We start from the raw sequence: 19,143 nt of genomic DNA on the forward strand, positions 1-19,143 counted from the left end.
TTTCGTATAGTTTATGCCAACTCTGCCGCCCAAAAAAACTTTCCGCTCCGTGCAAATGCACATCCTGTACCGTCGGTAGAGCCGGCCCTGCTTTAGACGATAGAAATATAAGATCTCATAATGTGGGAGTGTTGACAAGTAACAGACTGATTTGGGGGAAAATTGTAGAGAGAGAGTTAGTAATGATGTAAATTTTTCATGTAGTACTATGATATCCTGTACACCCCTTCAGGGTACATGTCAGGAATTTGATGATGAGGATATAGCTTGCACGAACTTCAATATCTGCGGTTAATGACGCAGCTCTAAATACAAAAGATCTATTTTGGTGATTACACCAAAATAGATCTTTACATATGATACAACATTTTTGTAAACAAATGTATGTAATGTTGTATCATACGTAATTTGTAATGTATGTATCATATGTAATAAATTATTATTATTTTAAAAAGAAAAAAAAATTGTTATTCAAGCCTCCATGGAGTCAAAAGACTCATCGTGAGAGGTCCTTTCTAAGAAACACAAGTCTATCAAGACTCATCGATGGAGGTCCCTCCTGGGAAACACAGTCTATCATACCACTCCTTAAACGCATTGACCGTTCTCGCCCTCACCACTCTATCAGGCAATGCATTCCATGGTTCAAGTCATTCTTGGCTATATCTAATATACATGAGAAATTCCTATTATGAACATCTCCAATCTTCGTGTTTTCTTCTTGAAATGCTAAACCTCTGGATGATAAAAAAAACTTTACATCTACAATCCATTGCAGAAGTGCTCTCTACTTATTTGTTTCATATTGAATTTGTAGTTGTAAGTCTTTATCGATTCCATGTCCTTTCAATGACTGCAAAAGGGATTTCCAAGCCAGATATTGTTTTCTGTGTTCGGCACTATTTTCGTGAAGAGGCAACATACCATACAACTTTTTCCAATGCTTATTTCTAGGAGAAAATCTTCTTGGGCTAAATTGCTTAAGTTTTTGTTATTAGAGTCAGAAAAAAATACGACATAGTAGACAAATATTTTCTTTCGATACACCCCATGTTAACCGTTCTCTTGAAAAATATTCTCTTGTTCTTTCATCTTTCCTTTTCGTATAGAGCAAAAAATCTTGAAATTTCACACCATTTCTGTTGGCAATTCTTGTAAATCTTTTGGAATTCTTGAAAGCTGATAGTTCGTACTGGCTCTTGCCGCATATTGTTTGAGATTACTTTAAGCCAAATACTAGGGTATTCGTATTTTATATCAGATTTTTCAACAGTACCTGCAACTGAAGCATCAACTGTATCATATTCTTCCATAGCCACTCCTCCTGCAGGTTTTTCACTTGCGGCCTTTTCTTCCGTTGCAAGAGGTTCACATGTAACAGTCGCTTGACTTTCGTCTGCTTTATGAGTTTCGATTTGACACTGATATTCTGTTTGGATTTCAATGTCACAAACATTATCACCACCTTCACTATGATCAGTACTGGGAACTATGTCCTTTTCATTTTCAGATTTAAAAATTTGGTTATGAATTGACGACCTCGTGATGCTTTCGATTCTCTCTCTCTGGGATTTAAGTTTCCTCTTCTGAGCTCCGGACTTATGTTTGTACTTTGAATCAGAAGAATTTGAATTGGGATTTTATTAATTTTAACTAGAACGTCTTTGCTTGCTTGAGGGCAATTTATTTATTTAAATATTTTTAATATCTCAAATTTGTATGATCTGGAAAAAAAAATTAAGTTTGTTTCATACAAAAAAACATAACTAACTAAAAAAGCTTCATATTTTCTTTTACTTACTAACTAGCAAAATTCTAATTCAAATAAGACAAATTCTTCTGAAATAAAGAATTTTGTAGAAAATTTTCAGTTTCTTGAGATCAAGTTAACCAACTAAAACTGTCAAATAAAGCTTTCTCTTTTATGAATAAAATAAAATTCTTTCAGCATCCGTAGCATACGCACCGGTACTGTAGTGTGCTGGTAACATCGGGGCAGCGTTGGCATTGAAACGACGGCGTGCATAGAAAGCGAGACCGGCGAACGAAAAACGAAAACTAAAGTAAATCCTTTCAAATGGAAAGTTCAGAAGCGTAACCATAAGTCTGAAAAGATGGATAATGGGTTGGAAACGATTGCAAAAGCTAGTAGTCCCTCTCAGCACATATTCATTCTTATTTTATAAAGTTTCTTTTTGTCTTTTGTTAGTCTCACTTAACTGGCCGACCCAACAAGACGATCCCCCCCTAATTCCGGGCCCCTAGGCTAGAGCCCTGTCAGTCCTACCCTTGTAGTGGCCATGAAGCTGGGTATGATCATAACCGCTGTGAGAAGCTTAAATTATAGAGAAGAAATCAAAGGATGTTTGCTGTAACTGACTATAAGGCAGAAACAAATGCCAAAATCTGGCAGGGTTGTTAGGGGAGGGGAGGGAAGAACAACAACCAAGGAAATTATGTCTTAAAAAAAATAAATCCTGTAATGCATTTATTTTCCAAACGCAAATGGCTGAGCTTTTTTTAATAGCTGTAACTAACTTATACACTAGTTTCAAAAGCTAAGGACGAACTACATTTTTACCTGTATATAAAAAAAATAATTTTTATGACTACCGTCAAATGTGGACATAAATTTATTACCAGCATACTCTCTTCTTTGGTGCATCAATCCGAAAATTGGTAAATATAGCAGCACATCACAACATCCTGTCTTGTGACTTCCTTTTTATCTCTTCATAACTCTTAGCGCCAGTTAGCATCATTGTGTTATTTATATATGAAATTCTTGGTCTGCCTCGTGGCCTCTTTCCTTCTACAGTCCCTATATTACACAAAAAATATGTTTTTTTTTACAAATTAAATTGCAATATGTTTCTGACAAAAGTTACACATTTCCTAAGGACGTAGTTAAGGAAGTAATGTAGAGTGCTTACTATGTGGAGAGACATTTCCGTATGGAATATGTCCATCCCGAATTGCGATAGCAGCTCTCACGTCATACCATGTTTAGTACCAAGTAATTCAGGAGTTTTCAGACAAACTGGCCCACTCTTTTTTCCCAGCAAGGATAAGGCTTTTTTTTTTTCTGGAGGAGAATTTTGAGCAGCAATATGTTTCCCTATTGCTGTCTCAAACGTGTTCTATGGGGTTGAGATCTGGGGAGCGCACTGTCCACTCGATTCGATTAATGTCTTCGGTCTCCAGAAGTATTTCCACTACTCTTGTACAATGTGATGTGACATTGCGATCCATAAGTTATGAATTCTTCGACAGCACCAAGGAACAATCGAGCATGACGTTGAAGAATTTCGTTGCAATATCATTCACCTTTCCAGCACTGGTAGCTCGGTGCGTCCATTAAATATATATAATGTAATGCCTCTCAATACCATGACTCCAGCATCGCCGGAGTCATGGTATCTATCCCTTTCAAGAACACTCTCGCGATGGTAAGCAGTTTCACGCCAGATCAAGTATTTTCTAGAACCGGAGGAAAGACTAAAACGACTCTCATCTGTAAAGAGTACATTAGCCTATTGGTATGTTGTTCAATTTTTATGGATACAACACTGCTGAAAACCTGCTCTACGATGAGCTATGGATAAAGGGATGCAGACTACAGGCCTTCAGGAGTATAGGCCTACTTGTCGCAGTCATATTGGCACTGTTGTTGAGATATCCGCGTACCTGCGTTTCAATGGAGCCAACTTGCAAGCTGACCTGCCGTGGTGCGTCGATTACGTTTTGTTGTTATAACTAAAAATCTGTCTTCATGCTCCATTGGTTGGAAACGCTGCCTGGATACAACACTATATGAGATTCCAAGATCTCTGACAATATGAATAATTCTGTGGCCTTCAAGCTTTTCAATAATTCTTCCTCAAGTGAAATCATCTGGAGGATGTCTTTGAGACATTACAGGACATCCAAGTTTGCAACTTTATTCCTTCACGAAAAGAGTTGTTGTCTAGCGTAGCCTTTTGCCTTTTATCCTGTCGAGTGCTACCACGTGATCCCTTTGCAACCGATTCGAAAATTTGAATGTGTACCCACTTTCTACTCGCAATTGTCAGTTACATTAATTGCCACAAGCTGATTCATCTGAATTTGTGCTTGTAATCTTCAAAAATAGTGTTCGTCATTATTTGAACACCAGTGGAGGAATCAGGAGAGTAACCTGTCTTCACCGTTTAGGATCACGTGATGGCGACGGCTAACTGCCATACCCCCCCCCGTGTCATTTGTTATATGCTCAGCTTCGTGATAGTTAAGGGTAAAGATTTTCCCCTCCTGATTTTCATTAGTTAGTTACAGCTTTAAAAAAATTAAAAAAGCTCAGCCTTTTCCTTTTGGAAAATAAAAAGCTATTAAAGGATTCACATATTTTGAAGGCATAATTTGCTTGTTGTTCCCCCCCCCCCTTACATCCTAGCCAGACTTCGACATTGGTTTCTGTCTTCCAGCCAGTTACGGCGATTATCCTTTGATTTCTTTTCTGTATATTAAGTTCTGTGGTCGATTTTTCGGAGATGCTGAATTAAAAACTCACTTGCCTTCAACCAAAGACGTATTAACTCCGGTTAAGTCACCAAGATTAGGAATAGTTCCTACTTACTGGATATTTGCAAGAATAACATCAATTCATATGGGAAAGAAAACTCTTTCATTGTATAAAATGGAGAACTACATGCACTTAGACTCATAGGATGACTGACAAACAAACTAATGGGAAACCTATCTAGTTATTGTGCCAGTGAGGTTTAACACAGATCACTCACTGAGCAGCTCGCAGCATGTTTTCGCAAAGGACTGGTCCATCTTGGCAATTTATTAATTTTGTGAACTGTTTAACCTGGAGATGAATATGGCAGTGACTCTAATGAAATTTATTTATATTTCTGTAAAAACTTCAATAGCAATCCACATATGAACCCGTTGATAAAGATGCAAGTGTGTATCGATTGCTCGTAAACATTCTTCTTGTCACCGACCTGTTCGTACGAGTATAAAATCAGTAAAGAAAAATCCATAGCCCACCGTACTTATATAAGATTACCGTCTTAATCATATTATGATCAAGACGGTAATCATACGGGATTAAGGGGGTTATTATAGTATAGATGTCTCCTGCCTTTGGTGTTATTTTATATAACTTCGCCCACAGTCGGAAAATTTAGCTTTTCTTTTACGAATATTGTAGTTTTTAAAGTATAACTATTTTGCTTGTATAACAGTTCATAAAACAAAAATTTAACGAAATTTATTTTTAAGAACATTTTCTATAAAATAAAAATAATTATACAGAAAAACAGAAATTTTTTTCAAATGAACTTAGATATTCTAAACTTACAGTTGAGAGACACTTTAATGTCCTAAACCGATTAATTATTTATGACTTGTTGTGACTCTTTTAAAAAGCCCATGAAAAAAAAAAGGTTGGAAAAAAATACCATTATCAAATCCTTTAAATCTTCATAGTCATCTGAATCGGTGTCCGAATCGCCATCACTTTCACTTAAGCCGATCACCAAACGTTCGCATAATTTTTCGATAATTCCGTCTCTGTCCCAATACATATTTTCCAATGAGGTGATATGATAGCAATATTTTTCCCAGTTTTGAACTGTAACACTTTCAATCGCCTGTTCTGAAAGCTTAAAAAGTTTCGACATGTCAATATCCCCAGCTACGTTGCGATGGCGAATGAAACTTTTCACTTCTGCCCAAACATACTCAATAGCATAGCATTAAAACAAAATCCGATTTCATGAAGTATTTTCCTTCAAGTTTCTCTTTTCCAAGGAAAATTAATTTTTTTCTTTAAGCACAGGAATCAATTTCGGAACAGTTGGCACCCTTTTCTCGACCACGTAAAATTCGTGAATAGTTCTTATAACGTCTACATGAAAATCATTCAAAGCTACGGTTTCGATGGTTTTCTTTCTCTGGCGCTTTTTTCTTTTAGGAGATTTAAATTTTTCTTACCTTCACCTTTTGATTCCCTACGAATTCTTTTAACAGTCGACCCCGATACGCCCGCAATTGGACTTGCACGTTTTATGACTTGAGAAAGGGGAACAAGGAGACGGCCTTCTGACGATTCTTTTTCGCAGAATGTCAGCACATTATTCAATATTCTTTTGCAACAGCTACTGAAACGTTTAACAACAGAATTTGTTGACTGTACTGGATCCATCGTACAAATTAATAATAAAAAAAAAAATAATAATGCAAAAAAAGCGACACCAAAAAATCAAGCTAGTACTAGTACAGCGACAGACAAGAAAGCACGTAATTTCGTATGTTGGCGACCAATTCGTACATCCTTCATTTCTTTCTCCCCTTCAGCATGAATCGACTATTCTTGGCAAAACGACAGAGATCTACAAACGGTGGGCGTACTTTTTAACTGGTATTATTATTGGATGTCTCTAATTATCATGGTTTATTCTGTTCTGGAAGTGGCAATTAACGAGTAAGGGCAGGGGCGACTCGTGCATAGGCACTGCGGAACTGCAGCACCTCGAATTTTTCTCGATATATAAATATATTTATTAATTTATTTATATTTGCTTGTAATATTTAATTTTATCGTCAACAATCCTATACAATTCTCTTATTTTATATAAAAAATAATAAAAATTCATCTTGTAGCACTTAGGAGGGCGAAGGACGCTAGCAGCACTGTGTTTACCACAGTGTCATATTGCTACGCGCGCAAGCATATGCACGTCATAGTGAGATGCGAGCTATTAGTGTAATGCGGCACAGTCCGTCGCGCAGTTCCACTGTTGTTTATATGCAGTTTGCGTCAGTAGTTTTATCATGTTTACTCCGTCTCTTTAAATATTTGGACATTGCAATTAAAGGATTTAATTGTAATGTCCAAAAATTATAAATCCATTCCTTTAATTACAATTAAAGGAATGGATTTTATTTTTAAGTAATTTTGAATTATACTAAACTGTATAGTTTTATAGATGATAAACAATATTTTTTCATGTTTAATTTTTTTTTTTAATTTTTACCATAATTTTGTTGGCGCACAGTGTGAATGTATATTTCGAAAGTTGCAGCACCCCACGATTTCAAGCCACGAGCCGCCACCGAGTAAGAGATGCATTAACGGTTATTATTACTAATAAATTTTGGATGACAATTATTATAATAAGGGTGGTTCATATGAACATTCAAAGAAAATATTGATTTCATAAGACATTTGATGATATATAAATATATATGGACATTGAAGAAAAATAGTGATTTGGTAATATTTGATCATATTGTAATTAGCACTGTTGAAAACCATAATATCATTTCTGTCGTACATGTATAAAAAGAGAGGAAAAAACTAAAAGGATGAAAGGGAATACAAGGGAAAATGTAAAGCAGCGAAAGAGATCTTTTTACTTTTTTTTTTTTTTTTTTAAGATGATTAAGTATTTTGGTTCTTGCTACAGTGGTTTCCTATTGTAATGTTAAATGGCTCGTATTTGGGGTATATGGGCGCTCCAATTTTCTCCTCAAAAACAAGAATATGACCTGATTTTTTTTTTTTTTTTTTAACGTAATTGAGAGCTCATGCTGCTTAACTGATGAATATATAACTTCAAGAAAGAATTAAGCTGTTATGGTTGATGATAGGTTAATTAAAAATTTATACATGACGTTCATCCTCATTTATCTCTTTTGAACAAGATAGCATTGTTGTTGTGTTTGTGTGTAAATAATAATAATAATAATAATAATAATAAGAGATGGTTGAGAAAGCGATAGGCTAAAGCTAAAAGTGTGAATATATGTACCAAGGGAGCATGTCCGTGGAATGGCTCATCTTAAGTTTGGCAGTAGTAGTGATTACTGAAGTATATGGTTGCACTGGTGAAAAAGAAAGAAAGAAAGCTTGCCTGGGTTCTCTAATTTCCTCCCCCCCCCACAAACATCCTCATCAGCATTACTCCTACATTCGTATTAGGGAAAGGATCAAAATTATCATGAACATGAGAGTAGAAATAAAACACATTTTTCGGATCTTTTGATTAACAAAATATGAGAAGGAGGTATTCTTTATGTCTCTAGAAAAAAAACCTTCCCACACATGTCTCCTAATGTCCCTGCTAATTTTTTTTAACAACCCACGAAACATTTGCCATTATTAACATTGTAGAGAACAACATTATGCATTTCAAGAGATGACGACAAAAACAACTTGACCTCATATCATTTCATCTGCAATGGTAACCCTAAGAAAACTATGCACATCAGTTTTTATATATTAAAATATCAACATTTTCAAATGCACATTAGATACAATGATTGCATCTAATGTGCATTTGAAAAGAACAAAATGTTAAGTTTATTTACAAATCAAGAGATTAGAGCCTTCTGAGATCCTGGAAAGATGTAATCATTTCTAAATATACGCAGATGTTTATAAAATCTACAGTAACTGTGCAAAAGTCACATAGTCAAACTGTCAGGAGTTATGAAATGCGTGAGATTGAATGTCGAAATCTCTCCCTGAAAGCATTGACTCTTTCATAGCTTCAGCTCATCACTGAATGGCTAATGAGTCGAGTCTGGCTGCCGTACACTTCAAAAAGTTAGTTACGACTAAAAGGACGGAGCTTCTTTATCTATCTTAGGATTTAGAGAACGATATTGTTGTAATGCTGATATGCGTTATAGAAGTAGCGATTCTTTATATTTCTTTGTCATTCCACCAGATGTCATCCCGAACGTGCAAATTATTTCTGTCAGAGTCATTTCGTCAAACTTTGCCAATAGAAGCATCTGATTGAAACTAAAATCGAACTTCATTTTAAATGCCATAATTTTGCTACATTCCATCCGACCCGAGGAGTTTTCCCATATATAAAATCGAGATGTGTTGCTAGTGCAAATGGTATCGGAACAAAAATTGAGATGGCTCACAAATTCCTACAAGAATTCCAAATAATAATTTTGAACAAAACCCATTAAGCGATTTAATTTCGAGATGAAATTCTGTTACGAACGAGAGAGTTGTTTTGTAGGTTTGGAATTGTTTTCCAATTTTACCAGTAAAAATAGTTTGATTGAAACCAAAACGAAGGTGACGCGATAAATTTTAGTATAGATCCCAGAAAGTAAATATTATTATAAATCTTCCCATCTGAAGCAGATTTCTTGCATGTGTAAGGACGGACAAGACAATTATAATAGTACTTCCGAGAAGATGTATATTATTATAGTATTTTTATGATTGTATCTTGAAGTTTGCAATAGGTTAATTTTTTTTCTCCCGGACCTCTAGATTATAATCTGTTTACCCTTCTTCCCCTGCTCACAACGTGTCACAGCACTTCAGATTCCTAATATTATCACAAAATAAAAACATAAATAAATAAATAAAAAGTAAATAGTTGAAGTTTTTCCTTTAAAATTTCGAAGAAAAAAACTTATTACTTGTTACCGAAATAATTAAGACTAATTTGATCATTTGAAATCCGTTCATATTCGGCAATTTAACAATTTTGATGGTAGTGCCGCTGTTTTAATTTAATATTGAAATGCATTTGAACATAGCATTGTTATGAATATTATTTATCTATAATACCATAATCCCCCCCCCTCAAAAAAAAGTCACATCATTTAGTGATGATCCCCAAGTTTAAGAATTCCTTTTGTTAAGAGGAAGTGACTGATTCAACGTTGATCGAGTACTTATACGAAGTAAGCGAACGTCTTATTTGATATTTGCTTTTAATATCTCAAGACGCAAGTTATCACTAGTAGTGTTTGCTCTTAGTATCATAAGATGTCGATTGTTATACGTGTATACTGTACTCAACACAAAGTAAATACATGCACACCTTGAAGTGTTGTGGACAACTGTTGCATTATGAGGGTTGCAGTCGATATATAACCGAAAGGAACCAATGTTGACTACAAATAGTTCAAGTTATAGAACGAGGATATGTATTTCGAGATGTACATATCAATAGGACTAGTATGGTTTGTTACCTTCACTATCTGCAAATCAGGTAAGAATATTTGAAAGTATAATAGCATACAGTTCAAGTTTGGTGGTTATTTACTTCATAGTAAAAATAAATAAATAAAAATAAAATAATAGTAATAATAACAAATCGTTGTCTGTAGTTCGATGCATCTTTTGTTATATTTATTTCTTTAACTGATAGTGGCCTGTTATCTTTAGCTACTTTGACTGTAATTCCATTCTGCTATCTTTTGCTATATATATGGTGTTTGGGCAAATATATTAACTATTAATGAGAAAATTAGCAAAATATTAAATTGTCCATAAGAGAAAAGCATCATTACAAATTGTTTTAATGATTCATTCATTTCCAGATTTTTCCCTGGTATGTTTGTTTATTTATTTATTTATTCATTCATTATTTTATTTAATGTGAATCCCACTCACAACAGGTTAATAATCTATAGCATACTTAATACATTTTGTAAACAAACATATGATACTTTATGAATTTACATATTTCAAAAAACTGTCAGTGATATATTTGTATATTAAGATCTGAATTTAAGACGTTCGTTCAGACACGAAATTCTCACACTTCCACCTAGAGCAAGGGTCGACAAACTGCGGCTCGCGAGCCACATGCGGCTCTTTGGGTACGTACATGTGGCTCTGAAGTAAAATTGAAAATGAAAATAAAACTATCATAGTTTTCGTAGAACTTTGTGGCACACTAAGATGCGCGATGTCAGGGAGGGGAAAGCGAGCGTGGAGGGGGTATGCATAGGGAGTGGAGGGGATGGTTGAGCACAAGCTCATTGCTCACACTGATTAAAACCAATGAGAGCAATTTTTGTATGATTTTTTCTTCATTTAATAAAGATATAATTGATATTACAACTTGTTATATATTGTTATAAATCTACTATAATATTACTTTAAATTTTCCTTATTTGTAAAAATATATTTATGGCTTTCGAATAATTTCTAAATTGTTGTGAGGGACAGGTTTGACTCTTCTGTCTCAAAAGTTTGCCGAACCCTGACCTAGAACAGAAATGGCCAACCTATGGCACATGCGCCAAAAGTGGCGCGTTGAATGATGAGAAGTAGCTCATTGGGCCCCAATGATAATAATAAAAAGTTAAACCTATTTATGCAAAAAATATTCACCAGAAACTGATTTGTAGAAAAAAAGCTACATCTTAGTAATTCTTTTAAGCGATTTTCTTATTTCGTGCACATCTTTTGCAGATAGTAAGCGTGTATTCAATGAACAGTGGGAAAACGAGTTCTTATTTATAGCGAATCCGTGAGGAAAACCGTTGTGCATTGTTTGTGAAAACACTTTCTCACATAATAAAAGACATGATCTTAATAGACACTATAAAACACAACATCGGACTGAAATAGAATTAAAACTGAAGATAGTGCTTGGGTATGAGTTATGGAGACAGAATCTTGTTTTAATATTAAATCAATATGTCATTTCTATATTAAATATGTCTATATTAATCTATTTTTATTGAAAGTTTTTAAGGATAAAAGACCTGTATAACGTGTATGAACTCGTACGTGAGAAAAATTGGCGCATGGATCGTAAAAGGTTGGCCTGACCTAGAGCCTTGAAATTTTGCATGCCGATAGTCTAGTCTTATTTTATGTTTAGTAAGACTAATAAGAAAATTCCCCACTTCGTTTAAGAGCTTTAAAAAATGAAAATTTTAAAAGTTTTTTCAGAAATAAGTTGAGAATGAAATCAGCTATTTCATTCTCAGCAAACTGAATAAACGTCTCTCATACGATCTGGAATCGCGTAAATATCTGCATCTCTTTTAGCTGCTATAATTGTTTAAGTTCTGTCGGTGAGAGATTATTATTATTATAAAACCTCCATGGAGCCAAAAGACTCATTGAGGGGAGGTTCCGTTACACATACACAGTTTATCATACTGTGCCTTAAATATGTTCACTGTCTCTCCGCTCGCCACACTCTCGGGCAATGGATTTCAATTACTCACCGCTCTATATGCAAAACACCTGCTCTTTCACTCCTTGCTCACACTCTCCTTATACAGCTTCCAAGGATGACCTCATGTTCTCTCCCTATCTTCACCCATTCTATGAAAACCTTCCCTGACATTAATCTGGTAATAACCTCTTAACAGCTTATGTCTCGCTCATATCCCCTCCTCCTTCTATCCACAAATTTCTGCAAATTGCATTTTGTCAATCTGTCTTCATACTCAACCTTCCAGCGACCAGAAACCACCTTAGTCAATTGTCTCTGGACCTTTTACAATACATCTTTTTGAAAACCAAGTGACCAAATCTGTGCACAGTAATTCACATGTTTCCTGATTTCTGGACTGAAATGCCTTAAAAATTGAAATACGCAAGTTTGACCCTAGATGTATATTTTCCTAATGATAATAGTCTCCTTTCTATTATTTCAAAAATCTTAGAGCTATAATAATTGAGAATATTAAATGCTAAATAGAAAAATTTAATTCCATTTAGCTTCCGGTTTCTCTTAACGTTTTTCTCTCAATAAGAATAGCAAATTATATGGCGGATTTGTTAAATGTTTTCCGGTATTATCCACATCCACGAAGACCGGTGAACAATTATTTATGAAAAATTACAATTTTTGAGTAAAGCAATAAGCAAATTAATGCTGTTCAGTTATACGTGAAAATTATTATCAACCGGATGATAATCATATCTTTTTTTTTTAATGATAATTTGTTTCTATTGTATATGCTATTTAGCCCTGACCTTTTTTTGAATAGGGAGGTGTTGGAGATTGAACGAGACCTCATTTTAGGGAGGAGAAAGGAACTTTATTTCTTGTTGAAGGAATATCTTTCATGTCTTGTCCGTTAATGCACCATGTATAAACGAGCGATACAGGTTACATTAGGTCACACTACTGTACTCAAGTCTAGTCACCTGGGTTTGGAGAGGATGCAGAGGAAGTTGTCAGAAATGATTTGTAATGTTAGCTATGAGTATAGATTAAGGTCATATAATCTTTAGAGTTCGGCTGATAGAAAGTCAAGGGGTGATATGATCGAGACGTTTAACCTCTTGAGAGGTATTTACCAGATGAATACGAGAGAGGTTTTTAGATAGCAGAAAATAAGGAAGAAGCAAGCATTAGAGGCCTTGGAAGGAGTGGTGAATATGGTGAAAAAAAAATTTTTTTTTTCCTTTCCGGAGATTGATGAGATAAGTGGATTGCATTGCCTGAGTATTATTATTATTCGTGACACCTGCAAGGAGTCTGAAGACTCATCGCGGGAGGACACCTACTGTACAACTCTCCGTCTCCACTACTACACAGAACCTCTACTACCAATCACCTACATCAACGCCATCTACTTCCCATAACCACCACCACCATAGCTAGTATTTTTTTGTCTGTAAATTGCGTGTGTTCTGAAGGGCCGATTTGTCTGTATGCGGGATAAAAAAAAAACGAATTTCTGGGAGAAAAACCCTGCTACCTCCATATGTGGGGAATGTTAAGAGTGTGAATGAGTTTAAGCCCCAGCATCATGACTGATAGATATGTTGCAGGCCAGAAAGATTTTCCTTAAGTCCGTGGACTTTTGTAATATATGTAATGTATTCAGTGCTTCTTTCAAATTGTAATGTAATACAAGTATACTTCTTATATAATGTACTTAATTGTTAAAAGTATAAACTTTTCTCTCTATCTCAATAAATCTCTGACTCGAGGAGAATTTATGTAATACAACTCTACTACTAATAATACTGCTCCTCTGTATTTGTGCTTTTTTTTTTCTTATGCATCTGTCTAGAGGGCTTACGTAGAATGTTCTCACCCATTTTTATTATAACTTTCTTTTGAGGTTAACAGTGAAGTGTTCTGGTCTTAACGTGTGTGTGTGTGTGTGTGTGTGTATATACACGCATATATGTGTGTGTGTGTGTGTGTGTGTGTGTGTGTGTGTGTGTGTGTGTGTGTGTGTGTGTGTGTGTGTGTGTGTGTGTGTGTGTGTGTGAGAGAGAGAGAGAGATTATTTATTATTATTATTATTATTATTATTATTATTATTATTATTATTATCTGAGACCTCCATGGAATCAAGGAGTCATGGAGGGAGGCTGTAAATTACCAAACCCAGCTATCATACCTGCCCTTAAATTCATTTACACTACATGCACTCACTACCTGTAAGGGCAAATAATTCCACTCACTCACTGCTCTCTGGGAGATAAACCTAGCTCTTAACTCTTTCTTGACTGAGATCAACCTTAACTTCCAAGAATACCCCGTGTTCTCTCCCCGCCTTTCATATAACGAAAAATTTCATCCTTTGAAATGCTATAACACCCATTGAAAAGTTTATAGACCACTATTATATCACCCCCTCTTTATCCCATTGAAACCCGGGAGACCAAATCTGCGCACAATAATCCAAGTTTAGTCTTATCAGAGCCTTATGATGAGGTAAATTTACTTCCTTATCTTTACATGTCAAGGTTCTCTTCAACATAGCAATTATCCTCTGACTTGTATTTCCAACTTTTGCTATGTGACCTTGAACTTTAAATTCTTATCCACCAATACACCAAGATCCCTTGCCTCTTCAGTTTCTTGTAGCATAACCCCGCTAATATAATATGCCGCTGGAACTCTAATCACGCCAAAGTGCATAACTTTACACTTACTAACATCAAACTGACAGCCATTTTCGTTTGGCCAGATTTCCAGTCTATTCAAATCATTTTGTAATTGTTGAATATCGGTAGCATCACTGATTGCCCTGCCTATCAGAAAATTGCCCTGCATCATCAGAAAACAATAGCAAATCTGATGATAGACCCTGCCTGATGTCATTAAAGTATAGATTGAACAATAATGGCCCAAGGACTGAACCCTGAGGTATACCACTGGTTACCTTAAATCTGACAGATTCACACCCACTGTATGCCAGTTTTTGATATCTGTCTGTCAACCATACCCTGATCAAAGTCAACAGATATTCTCCAGTTTACACAACAGCCTATCGTGTGGTATCCTATCAAATGCCTTTGAAAAATCCACCATTATCATAGTGTATCCAACCTGGCGGTAAAATTGTTATAAAATATGAGCAAAAACATGACCTGCCTTTAGTAAACCCATGCTGTTCTTTGCAGAGTATAGAATGCTTGTCTACCGATTTCTGTATGCGAGTTCTTACCAACTTATCTAAAATCTTCACTACCACACCAGAGATACTAATAGGTCGGTAGTTAGACACATCAGTTTTTGCACCACCCTTGTGCAATGGAACTATTATACATTCATCCATTCCTGTGGTATCATTCTTGAGATGAGACTCAAGTTATACAAATGTGTGAAAGGCGTAGCCAATTCAGCTGAACATTCCTTTAACAAACGGGCTGATATTCCATCTGTGCCTATTGACAAATTATTATCCAGGTTATGCAAGAGCTCTTCAACTTCATTTTCATGAACCTCTAACTCTTCATCCAACGTAGCAGTAGCACCATGCACCATGCTACATACACCTGGTTGATATATCTTAGCAAAATGAGCACTCATTAACTGAACAATCTCCTTAGCTTCCGTCACTCGTGTAGCATCTGCATTCAATAAAGTTATTCTTCCACATTCATTCTTTCTTTTGCTTGAGACATAACGATAAAATTCTTTTGGATTGCCTTTAGCTTGCATAGCCAAATTCTGTTCATACTCTGTTTTAGCTTTTCTCACAATACTCCTTACTTTTCTGTCCTGAGCTTTATATATTTCATAACTTCTCTCACTCTTATTCTCACGATATTCTTTCCACATCTTCTTCTTGTGGATCTCTTGCTTAATAAGGCTGCACATCTATTTCACTTGCAACCTATTTATTCTTCGAGCACTAAGGATACAGTAAGATACCACATCATTCAAGCACTTTTTCAAAGATTCCCATGCATTGCTTACATTTTTTTCCATTCAAAGACAGTATTCTTCTAAGTTGATCATAATTTCCAGCTTTGTAATTCAGCATGTAGCCTGATTTAGTCAGAGCTTCAATAAAAGTAGATACTTCCCAAGAAAGAACAGCATGATCACTGTCACCAATTGGTGGTAAAATAGCCATATTCTTGACAGAGATCCCTTCTGAAGCTATGAGCAAATCCAGCACTCTTTGACCTCGAGTTCCTTCTTTCATATGCTGCTTGAGAAAGTTATCTAACAATAATTCAATAAATTCCTGTTCTTCCTGATCATGAGAGTTCTCTTCTACCCAATCAATGTTTGAAAAATTAAATTAAAATTAAAGCGAATGATTATTCGCTTGGTATCCATAAGGCTAAATTGGCGATGTATTTCTTCGTCCCCTACAACTGAGCTGCCAGGTCTGTAGCAACACCCACCATATATTTCATTCTGCTATCCTCCACTTCACACCAAACACTCAAACTCATCGCTACATAGGACATTGTTACATCATTATTTTCTTGTATTTCTACCCTAACTGGACTTAAGTCATCGGATATCAATAGTAGAACTCCTCCTCTCCTATCTCTTCTGTCATTCCTAAAAATAGTAAATCCGATACACTCGATCCCACTTACCATATCTGATTCTGATAGCCAGGTTTCACTAATGCCAACGATCTTAGGCCACATTGTATTTAATAAAGCAACAAACTCAATCCCTTTGTTTCTAAATGCTCCTGGCATTTGTGTATAGACATAACAAATTACGACCTAGCCTATTGTTATAATTAGATATGCAATGTATTTGGTCTTGTTCTAGAATTTTCTCTTTCCCTCACCAGACATATTTTCTCTTTTCCCTTACCGAACCCAAAGCATATTTTCCACTCCTTCGCCACATACATAACCATGTTGAAATGCATTTATATCTTTATCACGTTTGTATACCATAGCTGAACTTTCACACAAATTTTTTCCATTCCTCCCTTGATGATCTAGTACCCCTGACTCTCTGCATTAAGTCTCATGCCAATTATTTACCAATTATGTGTTGGTTTATTTATTTATTTTGCTATTTTTATATCTGCCCGTGTGCATCGGGCAGATATAGACTGAAAGTAAGTTTACGTTTACTTTGGTGAGAGACCTCCATGGAGTGTCTTAAAAATATATAAAAGAAAGGTGAGAATCTGCTGTTTTATGATTCGATAACGAATTTTATGCTGAAATGAAATTTGTAAAGATGGACAAAATCTTGTAGTTATTTTACCGACTCGGGACATAACATGAACATAGAGTACATTGACGTACAGTACACCACTGACATACCATACACAAAGTTTAGGTTGTAATTTGCTATATTTCAGGGCCTCTTTTTCAAACGATTCCATAACGAAGCTGGTTGAAAACGGAGAACCTGGTGATGCCATGCAGTTGTTGGCGTCACAAGCATCTTAGAGGAAATTGTTCTTGTAAGAGTCCTGTGATTACTGTTTGACGTATATTGGTGAACAGATTGTCCAGGGTTACTGGAAAGCTAGAATCGTTAGAAAACAGGCTCTGTGAAATTAGGAATCATGGCATAAAATTTGGCTGTACCATTTAAATGATGCAGTCATCATATGGCACTACTCGGCAAAACAATTGCAAAATTTTGTTTTTCAAATTAGCAACATTCAATCATTCCTGCATAAAGTTAGTTCACTATCGCATTAGAAAACAACATATTCTTGTTTTTTTTTTTTACTATTCTGAAAATAAACTTAGTTATTCAATCTATGCAAAGTCTCACCAGTGTCTGTCACAGAAAAATGATATTATATAAACTATATTATATTATATTATAATATTTACATATCTTGAATATCGTGCCTGTGTAGCTCAGTGGAAGTGGTGTTTGTGTCCTCTGCGCTTGGCCGCTTGAAGTTAGACCTAGGTTCTAGTCTAGTCGCTGACTGGAGGAACTTTTTCTAAGCTTATCTTCGACCGGTTCCCGAGTTAGTCGATCTCTGGCACAGGAAAGCTGGTTTTTCCTCCTGGAAACTCGGGTTTTTCGTCCCGTAAACTCAAGAAAATCGACCGTAGTACCCACATTATTTCAGACAGGGTCATATCTTGTTAGGATTAGGTACCAAGAAATGGCAGCACTTGTTTCCATCTCAGTCTTATCCTCCGAAAATGTTACAATAAAAAATGATTGAGATCTTTCAGTAGAAGTCCTTGGATATATAGATGGATATATATTCTGTCCTTGGATATATAGATGGACAGAAAACAAACAAAACAAAAAACAAAAATATAGAAGAACAGTAACGCTCTCTTATATATGGTCTGTAACAGACTACCTTCGACATCTTTGTTTTCTCTGCGCTGACGAAATATCTCCGACCTTCAAAATTCCCCATTCATCACTCAAAAAACTGGGACTATACAAGATCACTTTTTCATATGGAATTCGCCATGTGAATTTTCTTTTACCCTTCAAAGACGTGAAGGGGGAAAAGGAACCCTAAATCAGAACAGCAACGCATCGAATAGAGCCCACTTATCACGTATTGTGGCAGCGTACAAATATGGCCTACATTGATTTCACTTTCATCAGCATTCAGTCATCGGAAATATTAATAACCCAAGTCAGTGTAACACGAAACAAGATATGATCGTACATCAGATTTGGGCATCTTTCATCAAAATCCTGGCCCATGCACAACTCGGACATAATCATCATGTCACCAGTCATCACTTTACAACGCGAACCCCATATGTACCACTGTAAGTCATTTTCGATCCAGTGTGACTCTTAACTGTTAGCATTTTGCTTAATTCAATAATTGTAATTTTTTTTAGTTCACTTCTCCTGATCAAGTGCACGCGAAAGAATGTAATGTACACCCTAAATGTACTCGACACTAATAGAGATTTAAATTTAATAAATTAATTATTCAACAGTCTTTATGTAGGATATATGCCAAAGTGAAAATTTCGACATGTTTATTCCTTATGTGGCAGTTGAGTCAAGTATAAAGACTAGGATAACTACTGTTGTAATTATAAATTAGCCGAATTTTTCCAACAGCAGTTATCCTAGTTACCGTCGACAACTGACAACTTCAACTTTTAAACTTTTTTGTATGAAGTCTTCGAAAAGAAATATCAAGTTACAAATTCAACAGCTGCCATAGTGCAAT

General features: G+C 35.5%; 1 protein-coding gene across 4 annotated transcripts in view; it reads left to right on the plus strand.

Annotated features, from left to right (window-relative positions):
- The first annotated feature begins 9,881 nt into the window (after positions 1-9,881).
- The window catches only part of LOC150094730 (cell adhesion molecule Dscam1-like), a 194,618-nt gene continuing 185,356 nt past the window's right edge, over positions 9,882-19,143 (plus strand). For all 4 annotated transcript variants that reach the window (XM_090411357.1, XM_090411356.1, XM_090411354.1 and 1 more), the window contains exon 1: positions 9,882-10,025. In XM_090411357.1, coding sequence (XP_090267483.1) covers positions 9,959-10,025 — 67 coding nt within the window. In that variant the 5' untranslated portion in view covers positions 9,882-9,958. The remainder of the gene's footprint in view (positions 10,026-19,143) is intronic.

Source organism: Typopeltis vanoorti, chromosome 21 (assembly GCF_054136105.1).
Source record: "Typopeltis vanoorti isolate ZY-2024b chromosome 21, IOZ_Tvanoo_1.0, whole genome shotgun sequence".
NCBI classification, from domain to species: domain Eukaryota; kingdom Metazoa; phylum Arthropoda; class Arachnida; order Uropygi; family Thelyphonidae; genus Typopeltis; species Typopeltis vanoorti.